Source organism: Hemiscyllium ocellatum, chromosome 40 (genome assembly GCF_020745735.1).
Source record: "Hemiscyllium ocellatum isolate sHemOce1 chromosome 40, sHemOce1.pat.X.cur, whole genome shotgun sequence".
NCBI lineage: Eukaryota > Metazoa > Chordata > Chondrichthyes > Orectolobiformes > Hemiscylliidae > Hemiscyllium > Hemiscyllium ocellatum.
In genome coordinates this window covers 7,531,819-7,550,053 of record NC_083440.1, presented here as the reverse complement: position 1 = coordinate 7,550,053, position 18,235 = coordinate 7,531,819, and the positions used below count along the sequence as shown (strand labels likewise).

Here is an 18,235-nt window from a genome sequence, read left to right as displayed (position 1 = left end):
CGACACTTTACCCATATCCCTCCAAACTCTTCCTATTCATATAACCATCCAAATGCCTCTTAAATGTTGCAATTGTACCAGCCTCCACCACTTCCTCTGGCAGCTCATTCCATACACGCACTACCACAATGTTATCACTTAGGTCCCTTTGAAATTCTTCCTGAACGTATGCCCTCTAGTTCTGGACTCCCACACCACAAATGACCCTATTTACCTTGACACAGTTGCCATCATTTTCTAACCCCCCCCCATCTGTTTTTCTGCCCTTTCCCAAGTTTTGCAGCTGCACTAATGACGTGACACCCCTCCCATTTCTCACACCCTGCATTTTGGCCCCCTCTCCCAGTGCAGTGTCCCTTTGGACCCTGATCCTCCCACTCCATTACATCACTCCACATTAAAGCCCCTTTTCATCTCCCTCTGTGCCCTATATTGCAATAAGCCCCACCTCCTGAACTTTCGGTAAATGAGTCTGTGTGGACGTACCAGCCCGTGACTGTCTCGCCCACCCCCAACTTCGTCGACGGGCACAGCAAGATCCCAGTCTCAAAATCTCTGGCACCATACACCCCAGGAAGAGGATGTTTGGCTCATCGTGAAATGATGTGGGGCCTCAGGATTTGCCCCCGACTGCCCCTCATTAAATCCCATTTCCTGAGGAAACCTCTCCTTCCTGCTGCTACACAGTAAGTGCATGCAGAGACTGACCACAGCAAAATCCCAGTCTGCTGCCATTCCCTGTCGCTCCCCAACTCACTGACAAAAAGGCTTTATATGACCCTCTCCCTCACAGTTTGTCCCTTTCCCCAAATACTCTCCACTCATTACCACCCCCTGGATGTTCTGTCTATACCCAGTTTTGCAGTCCCCACCAAATCTCCCCCTCCTCCCACACCCTCCTGTCTAATTGCCCCCTACTTTATTCCCCTCCATACACTGATCCCCCCATAGATCCCCCCTCCATATTTGATGTCCCCCAACCTGTAGTATCCACTGTTTTGCATCTCTCAATTTTGCCCCCCAGTCAAATTGCACACTTCCAGAATTACCCCCACAAATTTGCCCCCTGCCAATTGTGCCCAGAACTGGGATAGCCCAAATAGTTGTGGGGGCAAGAACATAATTGCCCTAATTTTGTCCCCCTCCATTTTTATGCCCTCCCCAGGTTTTAAACCTGCCCCAATTAAGCAGCGTGTGACCCCCATCCCCGTTTCCCAGCCTCTGCCCACCCTTAGGATTTCTGTCGCCACCCAACTCTTGCACATCCCTTCCAAATATTTTGGTCCCCATCTTGTCCTGGTCCAATTGCCACTTCCCCATAATTCCCTCTATGCAATTCCACTCTGCCTCCCGTTCACTGAATAGAAAATCCCCCTCTGCGTCTGCATCATGTACAAAAACTCTCCCTCATCACCACCCCATCCCCCCTGAGCCCTGGCCCCTGAGCTGAAGGCAGTGGGGGTAAGAGGGTGTATGTACACGGAATAACTGGCTGGCCTTTCAACTGTGTGTGTCTTCATGCACAGCAAGATGGCTTTCACCTGGACTCCCACTACCCCCAGTTGAATGAGAAAGGTGCTTTATCTCCCCATCCCCCAACCTACCCACCAGTTGGACAACAATGGGAGACACAGAGAACAGCAAGATCCCACTGTGCTGACACTATGTGCAGCACCAATTGGCACTGAGCCCAAGTTTATCCCATGGACAGGAATAGCAGAACAGTTCGGGGGGCAGGGAGGGAGGGGCAGAGAGGGCAGGGGGAGAGAGTGCACGCTCGATGAGGGAGGGACAGATACGAAAGAGACAGACAGACAGACAGATGGACAGTCGTAGGAAGAGAGAAAACTGCTGAGTGAGAGGGACAGAAGGAGAGGCAGAGTGTGAAACCAGAGTGTGAAAGAGAGAGGGCGCGAGAAACACCCAGAAAGAGACAACATAGGACAGAGAAAGACCCCAGGGAATGAAAGAGGGACACAGACTCCCAGGGACGTAATTGGAGTACAGACAAGTGGATGAGAAAGGGCAGCCATTGAGAGAGAGAGAGAGAGAGAGAGAGAGAGAGAGCTACATCAGACAGCTAGTGAAGGTAGGGGTGATGGTTGTCAACAGATAGAATGATCCTCAGCCAGGAATCTCAAGATCCCCCCAGGGCTGATGGACAGAGAGAGAAGGTTGTGGGGAGGGCTAAGCAGGGAGGGTGGAGATTGCACAACTGAATAGTTCCAAGAAAGGGGGAGGATCCAGAGAGTTGTAGGAATGGTGGGGATTGAAAGAAAGATGTGGGACATACAAAGAGAGAGAGAGAGCTGGGAACACTGATGTAGAGGTGGGAGCTGCAGTGAGAGAAGGAGATCATGACATCTGTGGGATCAGATTATGCGGCAGCTCCCTCTCAATAATAATCCCAGAGACAGCCTGAGCCATATAATGTTTGTGTGTGTGTGTGCGCGCGCAAATAAATGACACAGGGAAAGGACAGTTTCTGATTATTCTCTCTCTCTCTCTCTGGTTCCAGCTCTTCTGTGATAATTTCTCAGTGCAGACGAATTTGGGTTCAGCTGTGTCTGCACCATCCCAAGTTTCAGCTCCTCCTAATTGGTGGTTGGAGAGGTTGGGGGTGTGGGGAGGGGCAGGCAGAGAAATAAACATTGAGTTGAAATAAAATACAACAATGGCATGGAAAGCACAGCAAGATCCCACTGTTCTCTGCCTTCCACAATCTCAAACTTTACCTTTTGACACGGGTTCAGTTTAATTATTGCATAATTAATGCATTGCATAACATTGCAGCAACAACAAAATTTTTAAAAAATTAACATAGAGCAATTGAACAGAGGTTAGAATCACTAATAAACATGGACAGCAAGATCCCACGAGCAACAGTGTAACCACAGACAGTGTGTGTGTGTGTCACTGATACTGGTTCAGGGTTCAATTCTGTCTCCGGGATGACAGCGAGGGGCAAATTACAAACATTTCCCTCTTTCTTCTCTGTTCCCCCTTCCCCTTTTTTGTTCTGCTCCCCCCTCACTCTCTTATCCTTTTTCCCCTTTCGTTCTCTATCCATCTTTCATATCTCTCCCTGTCTGTCTGTCTCTGATTTAATCCTGTACACTGTAATCATTACTCCCCCCCCCCCCCCCCACCCCACCACTTAAAATAACAACGTGTGGAATGGTTTTGTCTGTTTGTAACTACAACATATGAAAACGAGACAGAAAAACACAGAGACCGATCTCCCCCAGACACTCAGTGAATTGAATTGAAATGTCCAGCCTGTGTCTTATTTCCACGATTATCACATTTTATCCCCTGGGTCTATACATTTCTCACTTTACTCTGACATTAGAATGCCAACTTTGGAGAGAGTTTCTCATTTAAGGTATTAATTCCCTCCTCAGGGAGTCCTGCCTCCCACATCCTGGGGGTTAACCTGTATGTGTCACAATCCCAGGGCCCTGGTTACTTTAAACCCAGGCTTCAAAAAAGGTTTTAAAATTGACAGGGCCGCCGTCTGACTGGACTCCGTTAACCAGACGCCCCTACAAACCCAACCCCATCTCCCCAAGAGGAGAGGAAACCTCAGGATAATAAACAGACCACCACTCACCTGGGCCCCAAGGGGCTCAGGTCTCATGTGCATGCTCCCCCTCTGGAGGTTATCCATGTCCAAGACTTCCTTGACCCCAATTAATTTGAATGTTCACTTTGCAGTCCTCCCGACAAAGGCTCCTCTGGATAAAAGACAGAAAAGATGAGTTGAAAGGGGGGGGGGGGGGGGAGCAAGAGCACATTGATGCAAAAGTGGACAGCGAGATGCCAGGTTTAAAAGCATCCTTCCTTCCCCATCCCCAAAGCAATATATACCACCACAGCAATATCAACATATAAACAAATCATAACACGCTTATTAAACAGAGGATGGAATCATTAAAATAAACACACGCACACACACACACGCCCTGGCCAGATCATGTAGATTGAAATCTGAAATATAATTGAAGGGTTTGGTGTGCTCTTATGTCGAATACGAGATACCACAGAGTGAGTTACAAACAAGGATCTAATCAAGATGTTTGTGGTGGTTTATATATGGAATAACAGATACCCCCGAGTGAGACTGGAATCTAATCGATGGGTTTAGGGTAGTTTACATACAGAATAACAGATACCTAGGAGTGAGTTGCAAATTGGGACCTAATTAAGTGATTTGGACTGGTTTATATATGGAATAACATCTATTCGGAAGCGAGTTACAGACTGGAATCTAACCAAGGGATTATGGATGGTTTATATGTGCAAGAACAGGTACTGAGAGTGAGTTACAGAATTGAAGCAAGCATAACTAGGTAGCAAATAAGGCAATTTAACGGTCAGCAAAGCATCCTCCGTGTGGAAGTGCAGGACATGGGGAGATACTGAGCGAGTATTTTGTATCAGCGTTTACTGGAGAGAGAGAGAATCAAAGATACATAATGTGGGGAAATAGATGGTGGCATCTTGAAAATGACCATATTATAGAGGGAGTGGATAAATCCCCAGGAGCAGATCAGATGTACCTTAGACCGGTGCAGGAAGTTAGGGAAGTGATTGCTGAGCTCCTTGCTGAGGTATTTGTATCATTGATAGTCACTGGTGAGGTACCGGAAGACTGGAGGTTGGCTCGTGTGGTGCCACTATTTAAGAAAGGTGGTAAGGAAAAGTCACAGAACAATAGCCTGGTGAGCCTGACATCAATAGTGGGCAAGTTGTTGGAGGGATTCCTGAGGGACAGGATTTCCATGTATTTGGAAAGGCAAGGACTGATTCAGGATAGTCAACATGGCTTTGTGTTATGGTAAATCGTGCCATACCAATTTGATTAAGTCTTTCGAATAAGTAACAAAGTGGACTGATGAGGATAGAACTTTGGACGTAATCTATTTGGACTTCAGTAAGGCGTTCCACAAGGTTCCTCATGGTACACTGGTTGGCAAGGTTAGACCTCATGGAATACAAGGAGAACCAGCCATTTAGATACAGAGTTGGCTCAAAGGTAGAAGGCAGAGGGTGGTGGTGGATGGTTATTGTTCAGACCTGGAGGCCTGTGACCAGTGGTGTGCTGCAAGGATTGGTCCACTGCTTTTTGTCATTTATGTAAATGATTTGGATGTGAACCTAGGAGTTACAGTCCTGAATTATTATCTGTTGTACACAGGATCAATAAATCACTGGCTCAACATTCTCAACAATAACTGAACTCTTTCACAAATTCAACACCAAGATGTGTGCATGTGTGTGTGTATGTGTGTGTGTGTGCATAAATGTGTGAGAGTGACCATGTGTAAATGAGTGTGAGTGTGACAGTGTGTGTGTGAGAGAGAGAGACCAAAACTGTCTGTGTCTGTCCAAAATTCCTGACGAGATTCTCTATGCTCTGATTCCCTGTTCGACTGTGGTTCTGAACATCCCCAAGGACAGTCGGATACCCAGGAGTGGATTACAGACTGGAACATACGATGTGCCATGTCCTGCTCCGAAACACAGTGTCTGATACAGGAGCCTCTCAGTCCCGGATGGAGGTGAGTTTTAACTTAACGCAGGTGCATGAAAGACCTACATTAATCTGTCATTCAGGGATTCTTTAATGGAGCTTTATTATTTGGAAATCCAAATGTCCTTTCATAACTCCATGCCCCTGAGTACCAGTCCATATATTTATGTGTGTGTATCTCGGTGTGCACGCATATGTCTGTGTGTGTGTGTGTGTGTGTGTGTGTCTGCATGTATCAGTCTCACAAGGGCACTCTATCATTGGGTCCATTCCCTGGTTAACTGTTAACGATATGAAACATTATTTTCTGGATCTGTGCACGTAAATCCCAGAAAGCTAATGTGATGGTGTCTCCAAATATTTGGTGGTCACCTGGTGATTTTCCAGTTATTCCCAAGGTATGATATGCTGGAATTGATCAAGCCTTACTGGGATTGTACAGTGGACATGAACACCACGAAAAAAAACTAATGGATGGATGTGGCAGTTTGCAGACATTCCAGGAGTGGGGAGAGGAACAGACAGATTGACCAAGGGACAGGATTTGAGAGAAGGATATTTGTATGTAGGGATGGTAAGTGAGTCGGTAAAACATTGTCTGAGTCTGAAATCTAATTGAAGGTTTTGGGTGATCTTATATTGAATAAGAGATACATGGAAGTGAGTTGCAGACTGGAATCTAATCGAGGAGTTCGGTTTGGTTTATTTATAGTATTACAGATAACCTTGGAGTGACTTCCAGACTGGAATCTTATGGAGGGGTTCAGAATGGTTTGATATACAGAATAACCGATTCACCGGCAGTGAGTTACAGACTGGATTCTAATCAATGAGTTCGGGGGAGTTGTATGTGGAATTACAGATACCTGGGAGTGAGCTACAGATCAGAATCTAATCAAGGGGTTCAGGGTGGTTTATATACGGAATTACAGCTACCCAGGAGTGAGTTACAGACTGAAATCCAATCAAGGGTATTGTGGTAATTTATATTTAGAAGACGAGATGCTTGAGAGTAATTAAAGATTCAAATTTCATCGCGGGATATGGGGTGGTTTATAAGCAGAATTATAGATACCTGGGAGTGTGCTGCAGACTGGAATCTAATCAAGGATTTTGCGATGGTTTTGATATAGAATAAGAGATAATTTATTCAGGTTTATATGTTTGAGTTTCTCAGATGATAGGAGTGTGGAAAGTAAGGCAGACATTGCTGGAATGTGACATTGTCTCTCTGCATGGACTGTAAACAGGTTCTGGAATTTGCATTTTAATTACCTTCAAAGAGCTGTCTCAATTTCCTACCTCTGCAAGGATTTATGAATGGAAATTGATTTTCACACATTCTCCCCTTACCTGACCCAAATCAACCAGGCAGATATCTGAGATTTGTTCAGAGCCACTATTATATATTAGCACAACACTGACACTGATGTTATAAATCGAGAAAAGCAAGAGAAATTGGCAACATCAATACAATTTGAAAATATTGAATATTGGACCCACACTGACATCTATGATTCTCTGACCCATACCCTCCCCACCCCATACCACCCCCTCTCCTGACACAGACAACTGGGCAGACTGTGGGAATAATTGCTGAGATTGCCGCTCAGAACTTTCCTCATCAGTGCCACACCAACGTATAACTCTATCTGTCTCTATTTGAAGTCTATATTTGCATCAACCGTGTGTGATTATGTGTGATTGTGTTTCTGTCTGTGAGTGAGTGTTTCTGTGTGAGTGAGAGACCGTGCCTGGGTATGTCCAGTTTGAGTGTCAGTGATTCCATGATGGAACTCGTGAGGGGTTCTCTCACACATGAACTCTGAAACACACACTCAAATACTCACACAGACCTGCTCATACACTCTCACACTCATACACATTCTCATGCACGCATATTTTCACGCACACACAATGACTCACATGCACAGGTACAGCCTCACTCTCATTCTCACTCTTCCTTTAGTATCAAATAACGAATACTCAAGAGTGAGTTACTGACTGGAATCTAATCAGGGATTCAGTGTGGATTTACATGCACAGTAACACTTACCCAAGAGTAAGTTACATGCTGCGTTTAATCGAGGGGTTGAGGGTGGCTTATATATGGAATCACAGATTCCTGGGAGTGATTTCAGACTGGAATCTAACCAAGGGGTTCAGGGTGGTTTATGTACAGATAACAGATACCCTAGAGTGAGTTATACACTGGAAACTAATTGAGGGCTTCAGGGCGGTTTATATACAGAATAACAGATACCCCGGAGTGTGTTACAGACTGGAATCTAATCGACGAGTTCAGGGTAGTTTATACATGGAATAACGGATATCCAGGAGTGAGTTCAAACTTGAATCTAATGAAAGGGATCCGTATTGTTCATCTGTGGAGTAACAGATGCACATGAGTGAATTACAGACGGCAATCCAATCGAGGGATTTGGGGTGCTTTAGATTTGGAATAACCGATACCCAGAAGAGACTTACAGACTGTTATCTAATTGAGGGGTTCGGGTGGTTTATATATGGAAAAAAACAGGTACACGGAAGTCAGTTACCCACTCCAATCGAATTCAGGGTTGGTTATATCTGAAATGACACTTACCAGGAGTGACCAACAGACTGGAATCGAATCAAGGGTTCAGTATGGTTCATAAATGAAAGAATTGATATCAAGGGGTGAGTTCCAGACTGGAAACAAATGGATGGGTTCGGGGTGGTTTATGTACAGAATAACAAACACTGGGAGAGTGTCTCTGCAGTGTGATTTGTGTTAAATCCAGGCCAGGCCTCTTCCCCCAAGAACGTTGGGTGACTGTTTTGCTCTTTATGAGAAACAGAAAGCCCTCAGCCCTCACATGATTATTTCACTGGAACTCTGTGCTCCAATGACAGGAAACAGCATCTGCTTGTGTCCTCCGAAAGTGCACTACTCTTCCCTGTTTACTCCATTTGCAATTTGTGTGTCATCTGCACATTCTAATAATATGTCCTGTTCAATGGAGGTGGACGCAGAGTAAAGCTGTTTCTATACGGTCTGAATTAGTGACTCCAGAGACAGTTACAGAACGAGGAGGACACTCTATGGCGTTGGAGTCAAATATTTAAAGGACACACATTATCCAAGCAGAGACATAGAGTTAAACTCAGTTTAATCTTTCTCCATCACACCACTCACCCCACAGCGTGCACACACACAGAAACACACTCACTCCTACTAAAACACAGGCCTGAACTCTTGACCGTGGTACAACAGGGTCAATATATCATTGGCTCTACAGTCTCAACAGGAACTGAACTCTTCCACAAAGTCAAAACCAACTTCTTTGCTTGATTCTCTCTGTTCTGTTCTGATTCTCTGCGAGAATCCTGGTTCTATGCATCCACATGAACAGTCCCTCCTCTGATCCTCCAATCATTTCACTAGGAAGGCCAGCATGCCATTAACGTTCCTCACTGCCTGCTGCACCGGCATGCTAACCTTCAGTGACTGTTCCCCCATGACACCCAGGTCTCATCGCACCACACCTTTTTTTTAAACTGCCCCCATTCTGATTGTAATCCGACTTCCTGTTTGTGTGACAAAGTGGATGACTTCATGTTTATCCTCATTATAGTTGCATTGGCCAAGTATTTGCCCATTCAGTCACCGTGCAACCTCTTAGCATCCTTCTCCGAGCACCTGCTGCCACCCAACTTAGTACGTTTGGACACATGGCATTCAAGTCCCTCATCCACATCATTAATGTACAGTGTGAACAGTGGGGGAGAGTGTGAACAGCACTGAACCATGCGGTACACCACTCATCACTGCCTGCTGCTCTGAAAAGGACTCATTTATTCTAACTCTCTGCTTTCTGTCTGCCAACCAGTTGTCTATCCACGTCATGACATTACCCACAATACCATGAGCTTTAATGTTCCTTACTCATGTCTTGTGTGGGACCTTGCCAAAAGCCTTTTGAAAGTCCAGAGACACAACATCCACCAATTCACCCGTGTCCACTCTCCTGGTCACATCCTGAAAATATGCCAGAACATTTGTTAAGCATGATTTCCCATTAGTGAACCCATGCTGACAAGGATCTACCCTGTCCCTGCTTTCCAAATGCTCGGTGAATCCATCCTTAGTACTTAACTCCAACACTGATGTCAGGCTAACTGGCTTATAATATATATTTGTTTCTGTCTCCCACTTTTGAAGAGTGGGGTTGCATGAGCTGCATTCCTGCCCATTGGAATTTTTCCAGAGTGCACAGAATGCTGGAAAATGATCATCAATGTGTCCGATATTTCCAGGGCCACTTCCTTAAGTACGCTGGGATACAGAGCGTCATGCCATGGGGACTTATGGGGCTCTAATCCCAACAATTTCACCCAGTTACTGACGAATAAGGATTTCCTTTGGCTCCTCCACCATGCTTCATCCTTTGTCCTAAAGGTTATTCGTGACCTCCTCAGTAATGCCAGATCCAAAATATTTCTTCAACTGGTCTGCCATCTATTTGTTTGACAATATCGATTCACCTGATTCTAACTGTCAGGGACCTACTTTTCACCAGTCTTTGTCTTTTCACATACCTATTTTTGCAGGTATGTTTTCTGCTAGATGACACTCGTAATATATTTACCCATTCTGAATTAAACCCTTTCTCCTCCTCTGCTGCATTTTACATTTCTCCTAGTTTTTTCTGACCAATCCATATTCGTCTGCATTGGCTTTAACACTAACCCTGATATTCCAGTGTCCCAGAACTGTGTCTCAGCACCAGCCATCTTCAGCTGCTTCATCAATGATGTTCCCTCCGTCAGAAGTGGGCACATTCACCCGTGACTGCACGATATTCAGCATCGTTTGTTGGCGACACAGTGGTTCAGTGGTGCATCAGAGCTCCAGTGACCCGGGTTCAATTCCAGCCTCGGGTGAACGTCTGTGTGGAGTTTGCATATTTTCCCCCGTGCCTGCGTGAGTTTCCTGCAGATGTTCTGGCTTTCTCCCACAGTCCAAAGATGGGCAGGTTTGGGTGGATTGGCCATAGGAAATTGCCCCACAGTGTGCTGGGCAGGCTAGCCAAGGTGAAATGCAGGGTTACAGGAATAGTGGCAGTGGTGGGGTGATAACTCCAGGAGGGTGCTGCGAACTTGATGGGATAAATGGCTTGCTTCAACATTTATAGGGATTCTATTCTATCCTTCATTTGTGACTCCTCAGATACTGACGCAGTTTATGTTCAAGCTTGGGCTGACAAGTGGCAAGTTACATCCGTACATCACAAATGACAGGCAATGACAATCTCCAATAAGAGACAATGAAATCACCACTTATAGAGACGTACAGCATGGAGACAGACCCTTCAGTCCAACCCATCCAGATATTCCAACCTAATCTAATCCCAACTGCCCGCACCTGGCCCATATCCCTCCAAACCCTTCCTATTCATACACCCATCCAAATACCTCAAGTGTTGCAATTGTACCAGCCTCCACCATTTCCTCTGGCAGTTCATTCCATACCCGTACCACCCTGTGTGTGAAAAAGTTGCTACTTGAGTCACTTTTATATCTTTCCCCCCTCACCCTAAACCCTGGACTCCCCATTCCCATTTTTCCTCATCATCATTCTTTTTGACAGCTCCTTGTATTTCTCATTGGATTTCACGATTTCAGTAAATTCTGTCACAAGCCGCAGCAAATTTTCCCAAAGCACTTGCTGGGGGTCTTGGCACCATGAATATTTCACGCTCGCTTTCACAAGGTGACCCAAAACATGGCAAATTTAAAAAAAACAGATTTTGTTTTTGTCGCATCTTAATTGGGAGATAGACACAGAGTCATAGAGCATGGAAACAGACCTTTCTGTTCCTAAACTAATGGCAGCGCGGATGGAATTTCACATTGGCCCCAATGTCCCATAGATCCGGTGGGAACCTGTGCCCTACAACCTGAGCCACCTCCGGAGTTTTAGTTTGTCCCTTTTCGGGACATTAAATGGCTGGCTCTGTGTTGACTGCTGCAGCACACTATCCACGTCTTTTCCCTTATTCACCGCCCAGACACACCTTGTCGTGCCCGTTTGCCGGCGGGTGGTGGGGACCCCCAATGGTTGGCTCTCTACATGGGAGTCCTCCCCCTTTATCTCCGACATCTGGGGCAGAGGCTGCTGTACACAGCAATCCCCTGCAACCTCAGATTGCGGTGGTTCACGGAATCCCACTGCTTGTTCTGTGGTGCTGTGGAGTCCATGGACCGTGGGGGGCATTGGTCTTACACTCCGCTTACAAACCTTCTCCTCGGTTTTTGGTTGCACTTCAGTCCCACGCTCCATTTCGTTGGGCACTAAGGGTGGAGGGGCAAGTCAGAGGATCGCCTTGTGGGTCTGCCATGAGCAGGTCGAGGCACCAGGCCATGGAGGGGGTCGTTAGGGCTGATAACTGCAGCAGAGGGGCAGGCAATGTCAGATCCCGGGTGGCCCAGGAAGAGCATATGGTTTCCACCAACAGCCTTGAGATTCTCAGGGAAAGGTGGGCACCACAGGGAATCGAATGCATTCGTTCCTCCTCCAACTCCATTTTGATTTAATCCCTGCTCCCCTTCACTGTTTGATACAGCGTTGCCCTCAAAGAAGGGCACTGCTGGTCACTGGCCATTCCAGTGTTTCCTCACTTCCTGCTGCTGGGTCTATGTCCATCCAAAACTTCCTCCGCCACAAATTTTTTCAAGATGTCTTCTTTACATTGTACCAGCATCTGCATCCACCACTTAACAGTCAGAGAATGTACAGCACAGAAACAGACCATTCAGCTCAACTCATCCATGCTCATCAGATATCCCCAATTAATCTGGTCCCATTTGCCAGCATTTGGGCCATATCCCTTTAAACCCTTCCTATGCATATACCAATGCAGATGTCTTTCAAATGCTTCATTTTACCAGCCTCCACCCCTTCCTCTAACAGCTCATTCCAGACATGCTCCACCCTCGACATGGAAAGGTAGCCTCTTCGGTCCCTTTTACATCTTTCCCCTCTCACCCTAAATCCGTGCCCTCTAGGTCTGGACTTCCCCACCCCAGCGAAAATACCTTGTCTACTTACTCTACCCATTCCCCACACACTTTTATAAACTTCTATAAGGCCATCCCTTAGCCTCCAAAACTCCAGGGAATAAAGCGCCAGCCTATTCAGGCTCCCACTCCAACTCAAACCCTCCAACCCTGGCAACATCCTTTTCCGACCTGAGCAGTTTCCCAACATTCTTCCTGTCACAGGGAGACCAAAATTGCATACAATTGTCCAAAAGTGGCCAAACCAATGTCCTGTACAGTTGTGACATGACGACCTAACTCGTCCTCACAATGCACTGACCAATAAAGGCAAGCATACCAAACACCTTGTTCACTTCTCTACCTACCTGTGACTCCACTTGCAAGGAACTATGAAACGACACAAGGAGGACTCTTCACTCAACAAAGCAGCCCAGGACCTTTCCCCCATCTGATTTGTCTAATGAGGGCACAACTCTTGGCTCTGCAAAGGTTCTGGCATCTTCCATCTATTCTGTAATCGATTGTCTGCCTTCGGTACGAGGGATGTGTATCAACATGGATGTTGTCATCTACTGCTCTGCACCACTGGCATTAACAGGCATATTAATATCGATAAAACAATTCCAGCACAAACACTTATCAGAGCAAGGAGCGAACAGTAAAATGTGAGGCCACCAGGCTGAAGGACTTCTCAAATGACCCAGAGAATAACTCAGCTTCAAATGAAGAACTAATTCCTCGTTATTTCACTGTGACATTTTCTGAGTGAAAGCACTGATTGTTCCTGTTGACCTTTCCCTGATGGCCTTCCACCGGTTAACCAGATAGCAATTAACAGCAGCGAAACGTTCTTTCTTGCAGCCAACAGTAAAAACAAGCATCAAAACAAAAACAAAGCCCAATTTATTGTCAACTGATGAACCCAGCATCTGGTGATGGTGGTTAGTGGTGCAGCAGAAGATGCTTGAGACAGGAGGAAGAAGATCACGTGTTGAGCTCAGCAAAGAAAAATCCAACCGCACTTCTTTACTGTAATATTAGTCAGGAATAAATGTTCAAGTTCGACACGTTCTCTCGAATGAGGAATTCAATAGGAAAATGATTCTGGTATTTATTTGTTTTAACAAGTTCGCACACGTAGTGACAAGATTTAAGAGCAACCCCAATCCGCCACCCCTCTCTCAAGGTCCCACACTCCCTAATGGGATCTAATATTGACATCCAACATTTCTGGGCCCATTTAATACAGAGATGAAGGACAGCTGTGGTGGCGTTCTGCAGTTCGGTTTCCACCAATTGCTAATGAAAGGACAGCGTTTTGATGAAGGACTGGGTTCCCAAGGATTGAAAGGATTCCTCTTGCTGTCAGAGGCCTGGGACCAACCTCAGTTATCCTGCCCCAGAGAATTTAGAAATCACACAACACCAGCTTATAGTCCAACAAGCATAATTGGAAGCACCAACTTTCGGAGTTCTGCCCCTTCATCAGGACCGGCGTTTCAAAAGCAACTGCTTCCAATTAAACCTGTTGGACTATAACCTGGTGTTGTGTGATGTTTAACTGTGTACACCCCAGACCAACACCGGCATCTCCAAATCATTTCTCCCAGAGGATGGGGAGGAATTGGGGCATGGTATGGGGTGGAAGGAGGGACCAGTCTCCCACCACAGCCACCCACAGCACAGGCAATGTCACCCTTTCCCAGAGAAGTGGGGTGGGGAAAATGTGAAGGGGTGGGAAACATGAGGCAGTCTCCAGCTACCCATCATGCCAGGTGGGGAATGGCCCACCGCTTCTCCTCATGCCCCATCCCCCCCAAACAACACCCTTGTGTCAGTGTAAGTGCCAGGGTGAATGAAACAGTGCTGCCCCACCCCCACCCTGTGACAACAGTGCCGTTGCACTGACTCTGGATGCCCTCCGCCCCCTCACTGCCCACCACCCCGAGACCACCCCCAAAGGGTTTTCCAGGCAACCAATCACTTTATTGAAATGCGGCTAAGTGTTGTAGTGTAGGAAAGGCTGATTCACGCAGAGCAAGATCCCATAAACCTGCAACGCGATACGGACCCCTCCCCACCGTACCTTCCATGTCTCGCTTTCTGAATGCGGGTGGGGGGGTGGGTGAGGGGACGGGGTCTGTGACCTTGGGGGCGCTGGGTTTGAGGGATAGTTCGTGGGAAGCTGGGTCCATTCGAGTGCAGGGGGTGGAGGAAGACGAAGACAAAGGAGGCGTCGGAGGAGGAGGAGGAGGAAGACAGGACAGAGGACAAGAGAAAACCCACGCAAATGGCCCCCAGCTCCACACCGCATACCCGACTGCCTTCCCCCACCCCCAGCCAAACCAAGACACTGCCTTGTGGTCAGCTTCCATGCCTATGTCCCTCATCCCAAAGACTCTGCAACCCCTCTCCAAAACCCAGGCAAAGTCCAACTCTACGCAGGTAGTACCAGGGAAATTACAGCCGATTCCAGACAGGTGATTCCAGGTGCCTGCTTCCCCCCACCAGCTCTCCTGCCCTGGCTCTCCCCTGGGAGAGGCAGCACACTCTCCACCAGCCCCCTTTCTACTTTTCCCATCCTCCCTACCCTCTGGTGCCCAGCCTGTCCACTCCCCACCAGCACTGACCAGGCCCAAGAGGTGCTCAGTGGGGGTAGAGAAGTGGCTGCAATGAAATGTTGACAGATTATAGTCTGGCTTTGTACAATAGACCAGGTGTTTTTTCCCCTTCCGTCCATTGCTATATGTTCAACACGTGGAAGGGAGGTGGGGGCATGGAGCAGGGAGGAGGGGGGGGGGGGGGGGGGGGGGGGGAGGAAGGGGGGGGGTGTTGTCTGCACATCTTCACCCCTACCCGGCAGAGACAAAGGCGACGTGAGGAGGAGGAGGTTCAGTGGGTGGGTAAAGGCTGAGGGGGTCACGAGGTGGGTGGCGAAGGACGAGTAACCCTTTCCCTGCACCGTCACCATCTCCCTCCCCTTCAGTCTCCAGGATCTTCCCGCTGGATCTCCCGTGTCAGGACCCGCCATGGACAGAAGTGATCGCTCAGTTCGAGTCCGGGGAAGGGTGGTCAAGGCTAGATGCCCACTCTCTCTCTCTCTCTCGCTCACTCACACGTGCGCACACACACACACTCCCCCCAGCACCGGGCAGAAGCAGGCACTGGGCTTCAGAAGATATCCGGGCAGAGGTGCCAGTCTTGTTTCTCTTTCGCCTCCCAGTAGCCCCCCTTGTAGACATGCACCAGCTCTTTGGTGTAAGGGTCCTCACGTTTCTCGAACCAGAGCGGGCGGTAGGAGGATTCTGCGGAATGCGTTTGCCCTGCAAGTGTCAAAAAGGGAGGTCAGTCTGTGCAGCCAGACGCTTCAATCCTTTCATTCCTCAACTATCCACAACTCTTCTCTCCACACCACACCCACCCCCCCAACCACCCCAAATAATTTCTACGTAAACTCCCATCCTCGATTCAATTCTCTCACTGGCTCGTCTGTATCTAGTCAAAAATAAAACCAACTCTTCCAGATCCTTTTAACTGTGATACTGCGCAGCAGAATGGTCTATGAAAATCTATTAAACCCATGTCAACAAACACGGATTCTCACTGTCTGTTTTAGGTCAGGCCCTTCTGTAAGCAAACAGCAAGAGGAGAGGTGCAGCAGGATATGGGCCAAGTGCAGGGAAACGGGATTGGCGTGGATGGACATTCTGGTTGGCATGGACCAGTTAGAGCACAAGGGCCTGTCTCCTTGCTGTCGGACTGTATGTTTGTGACCCTGGTAAAAGGTTCCTCAAATGCGGGAGGTGGTGTTAAAGATGCTGGCTTTATCACTGCCTGTGGTTTCCCAGTTACCTGGCATGAATGACATGTCTGGCAACATTCAGCCACATCCTGACGCAGTCCAGACCAGTGAAAACCAGTGATTCAGTGCGCTACATGCATGATGTGCGAGGTCAGGGACACTGAGTCTCCGACTCCTAAAGCTGTGGGAAGTGTGCACACAAATCAGCTCCTGAAGGAGCACGTTGCAGCACTGAAGAACGAACAAGATGAACCCAGGCTCATCCGAGAGAATGAGAATTTTCTGGACAGGACCTTCAAGCGAGGTCATTACACCGAGCATGCCAGAAGAGAGAAGGTAGATGACAATGACGAAGGAAGAGATGATTCAAGTACAAGAGACCCCGGGGGAAGTACCTCTTGTGGACAGGTTGACTCTCTTGGAAACAGTCAAGACAGACGACACTGCCAGTCTGAGGCAGATAGGTCTGCCAATTGAAAACTGGCGTGGAGGCAGAGCCGAGGAGTGAGACGTCATGCAGAGCCGTGGTAATAGGGGACTCCATAGTGAGAGGGACCGACAGGGGCTTCTGTGGCAATAGGCGGGATTTGAGGATGGTGTGTTGCCTTCCTGGTGCCAGGATCCAGGACATCACCGACAGAGTGCAGGGATTCCTCAAGGACGAAGGTGAAGAGCCAGAGGTGGTGGTCGGCGCAAATGACATCGGGAAGTAGAGGAGGGACATTCTACAGCAGGACTTCGCAGAATTCGGAAGGTGGCGAAAAAGCAAGACTTCCAGGGTGGTCATCTCTAGTTTGCTCCCAGTTCCTCTGGCTGGAGGGGGCAGGATCGGGGACATAATAGACTTGAGTGCGTGGCTGAGGAACTGGTGCAGGAAGCAAGGGTTTAAATCCTTGGACCACTGGGGTGTGTTTTGCTATAAGGATAAATTATACAAGAGGGACAGGTTGTGCCTTAATGGGTGGGGGACCAGCATTCGGGCAGGCAGGTTTGCCAGTGGTGGTGGGGGGGGGGGGGGGGGGGGGGGGGGGGGAGGGGAGGGGAAAACTGGAAATTCAAGAAGGAAGTTAAAGGGAAAGTGGGAATGAGAGAAGTTAACAAAGACAACGGAATCAACCGAGCAGAAAACTCAAGAAGGGATCACACAGTACGGTCAAGTGGCATAGGGATTGATAGGAAAGGTGAGGGAAGTAACAAATTAAAAATATCATATATGAATGCAGGAAGCATAAGAAATAAGGTGGATGAGCTTGAGGCTCAGTTGGAAATTGAAAGGTATGAGGTTGTGGGGATAACTGAGACGTGGTTTCAAGTGGACAGGGCCTAGGAAAGGAATATTCAAGGTTGTCCGTGCAATCGCAATGACAGAAGGGGTGGGGTGGCCCTGTTGCTGAGGAATGATACTCAGTCCCTTGAGAGGAGGCATAGAATCAGGAGATGTCACATCAGTATGGATGGAGCTGAGAAACTCTCGGGGTAGAAAAACCCTAATGAGAGTGATCTACAGGCCCCCCAAACAGTAGTCTGGATATAGGGGGTAAGTTGAATAAGGAGTTGAAATTGGCCTGTCACAAAGATATCACTACAGTTGTTACGGGGGAATTTCAACATGTAGGTAAGACTGGGGGAATCAGGATGGCGGTGGACCCCAAGAAAGGGAGTTTGGGAGTCCCTCCGAGATGGACTCTGAGAATAGCTAGTACTGAAGCCTACCATGGGAAAGGCAATTCTGGACCTGATGTTGTGCAACGAACCGGATTTGGTCAGGGACCTCGAAGTGAAGGAGCCATTAAGGAGGTCGTGACTATAATAAGTTTTAAGCTGCAAATTTGAGGGGGAGAAGGGACAATCAG

At 47.6% G+C, this 18,235-nt stretch overlaps 1 protein-coding gene across 3 annotated transcripts in view; it reads right to left on the bottom strand.

Annotated features, from left to right (window-relative positions):
- Window positions 1-13,666: 13,666 nt before the first annotated feature.
- Window positions 13,667-18,235, bottom strand: part of LOC132834477 (oxysterol-binding protein 1-like) — a 70,430-nt gene continuing 65,861 nt past the window's right edge. For all 3 annotated transcript variants that reach the window (XM_060853385.1, XM_060853386.1, XM_060853387.1), the window contains exon 14: window positions 13,667-15,903. In XM_060853385.1, coding sequence (XP_060709368.1) covers window positions 15,752-15,903 — 152 coding nt within the window. In that variant the 3' untranslated portion in view covers window positions 13,667-15,751. The remainder of the gene's footprint in view (window positions 15,904-18,235) is intronic.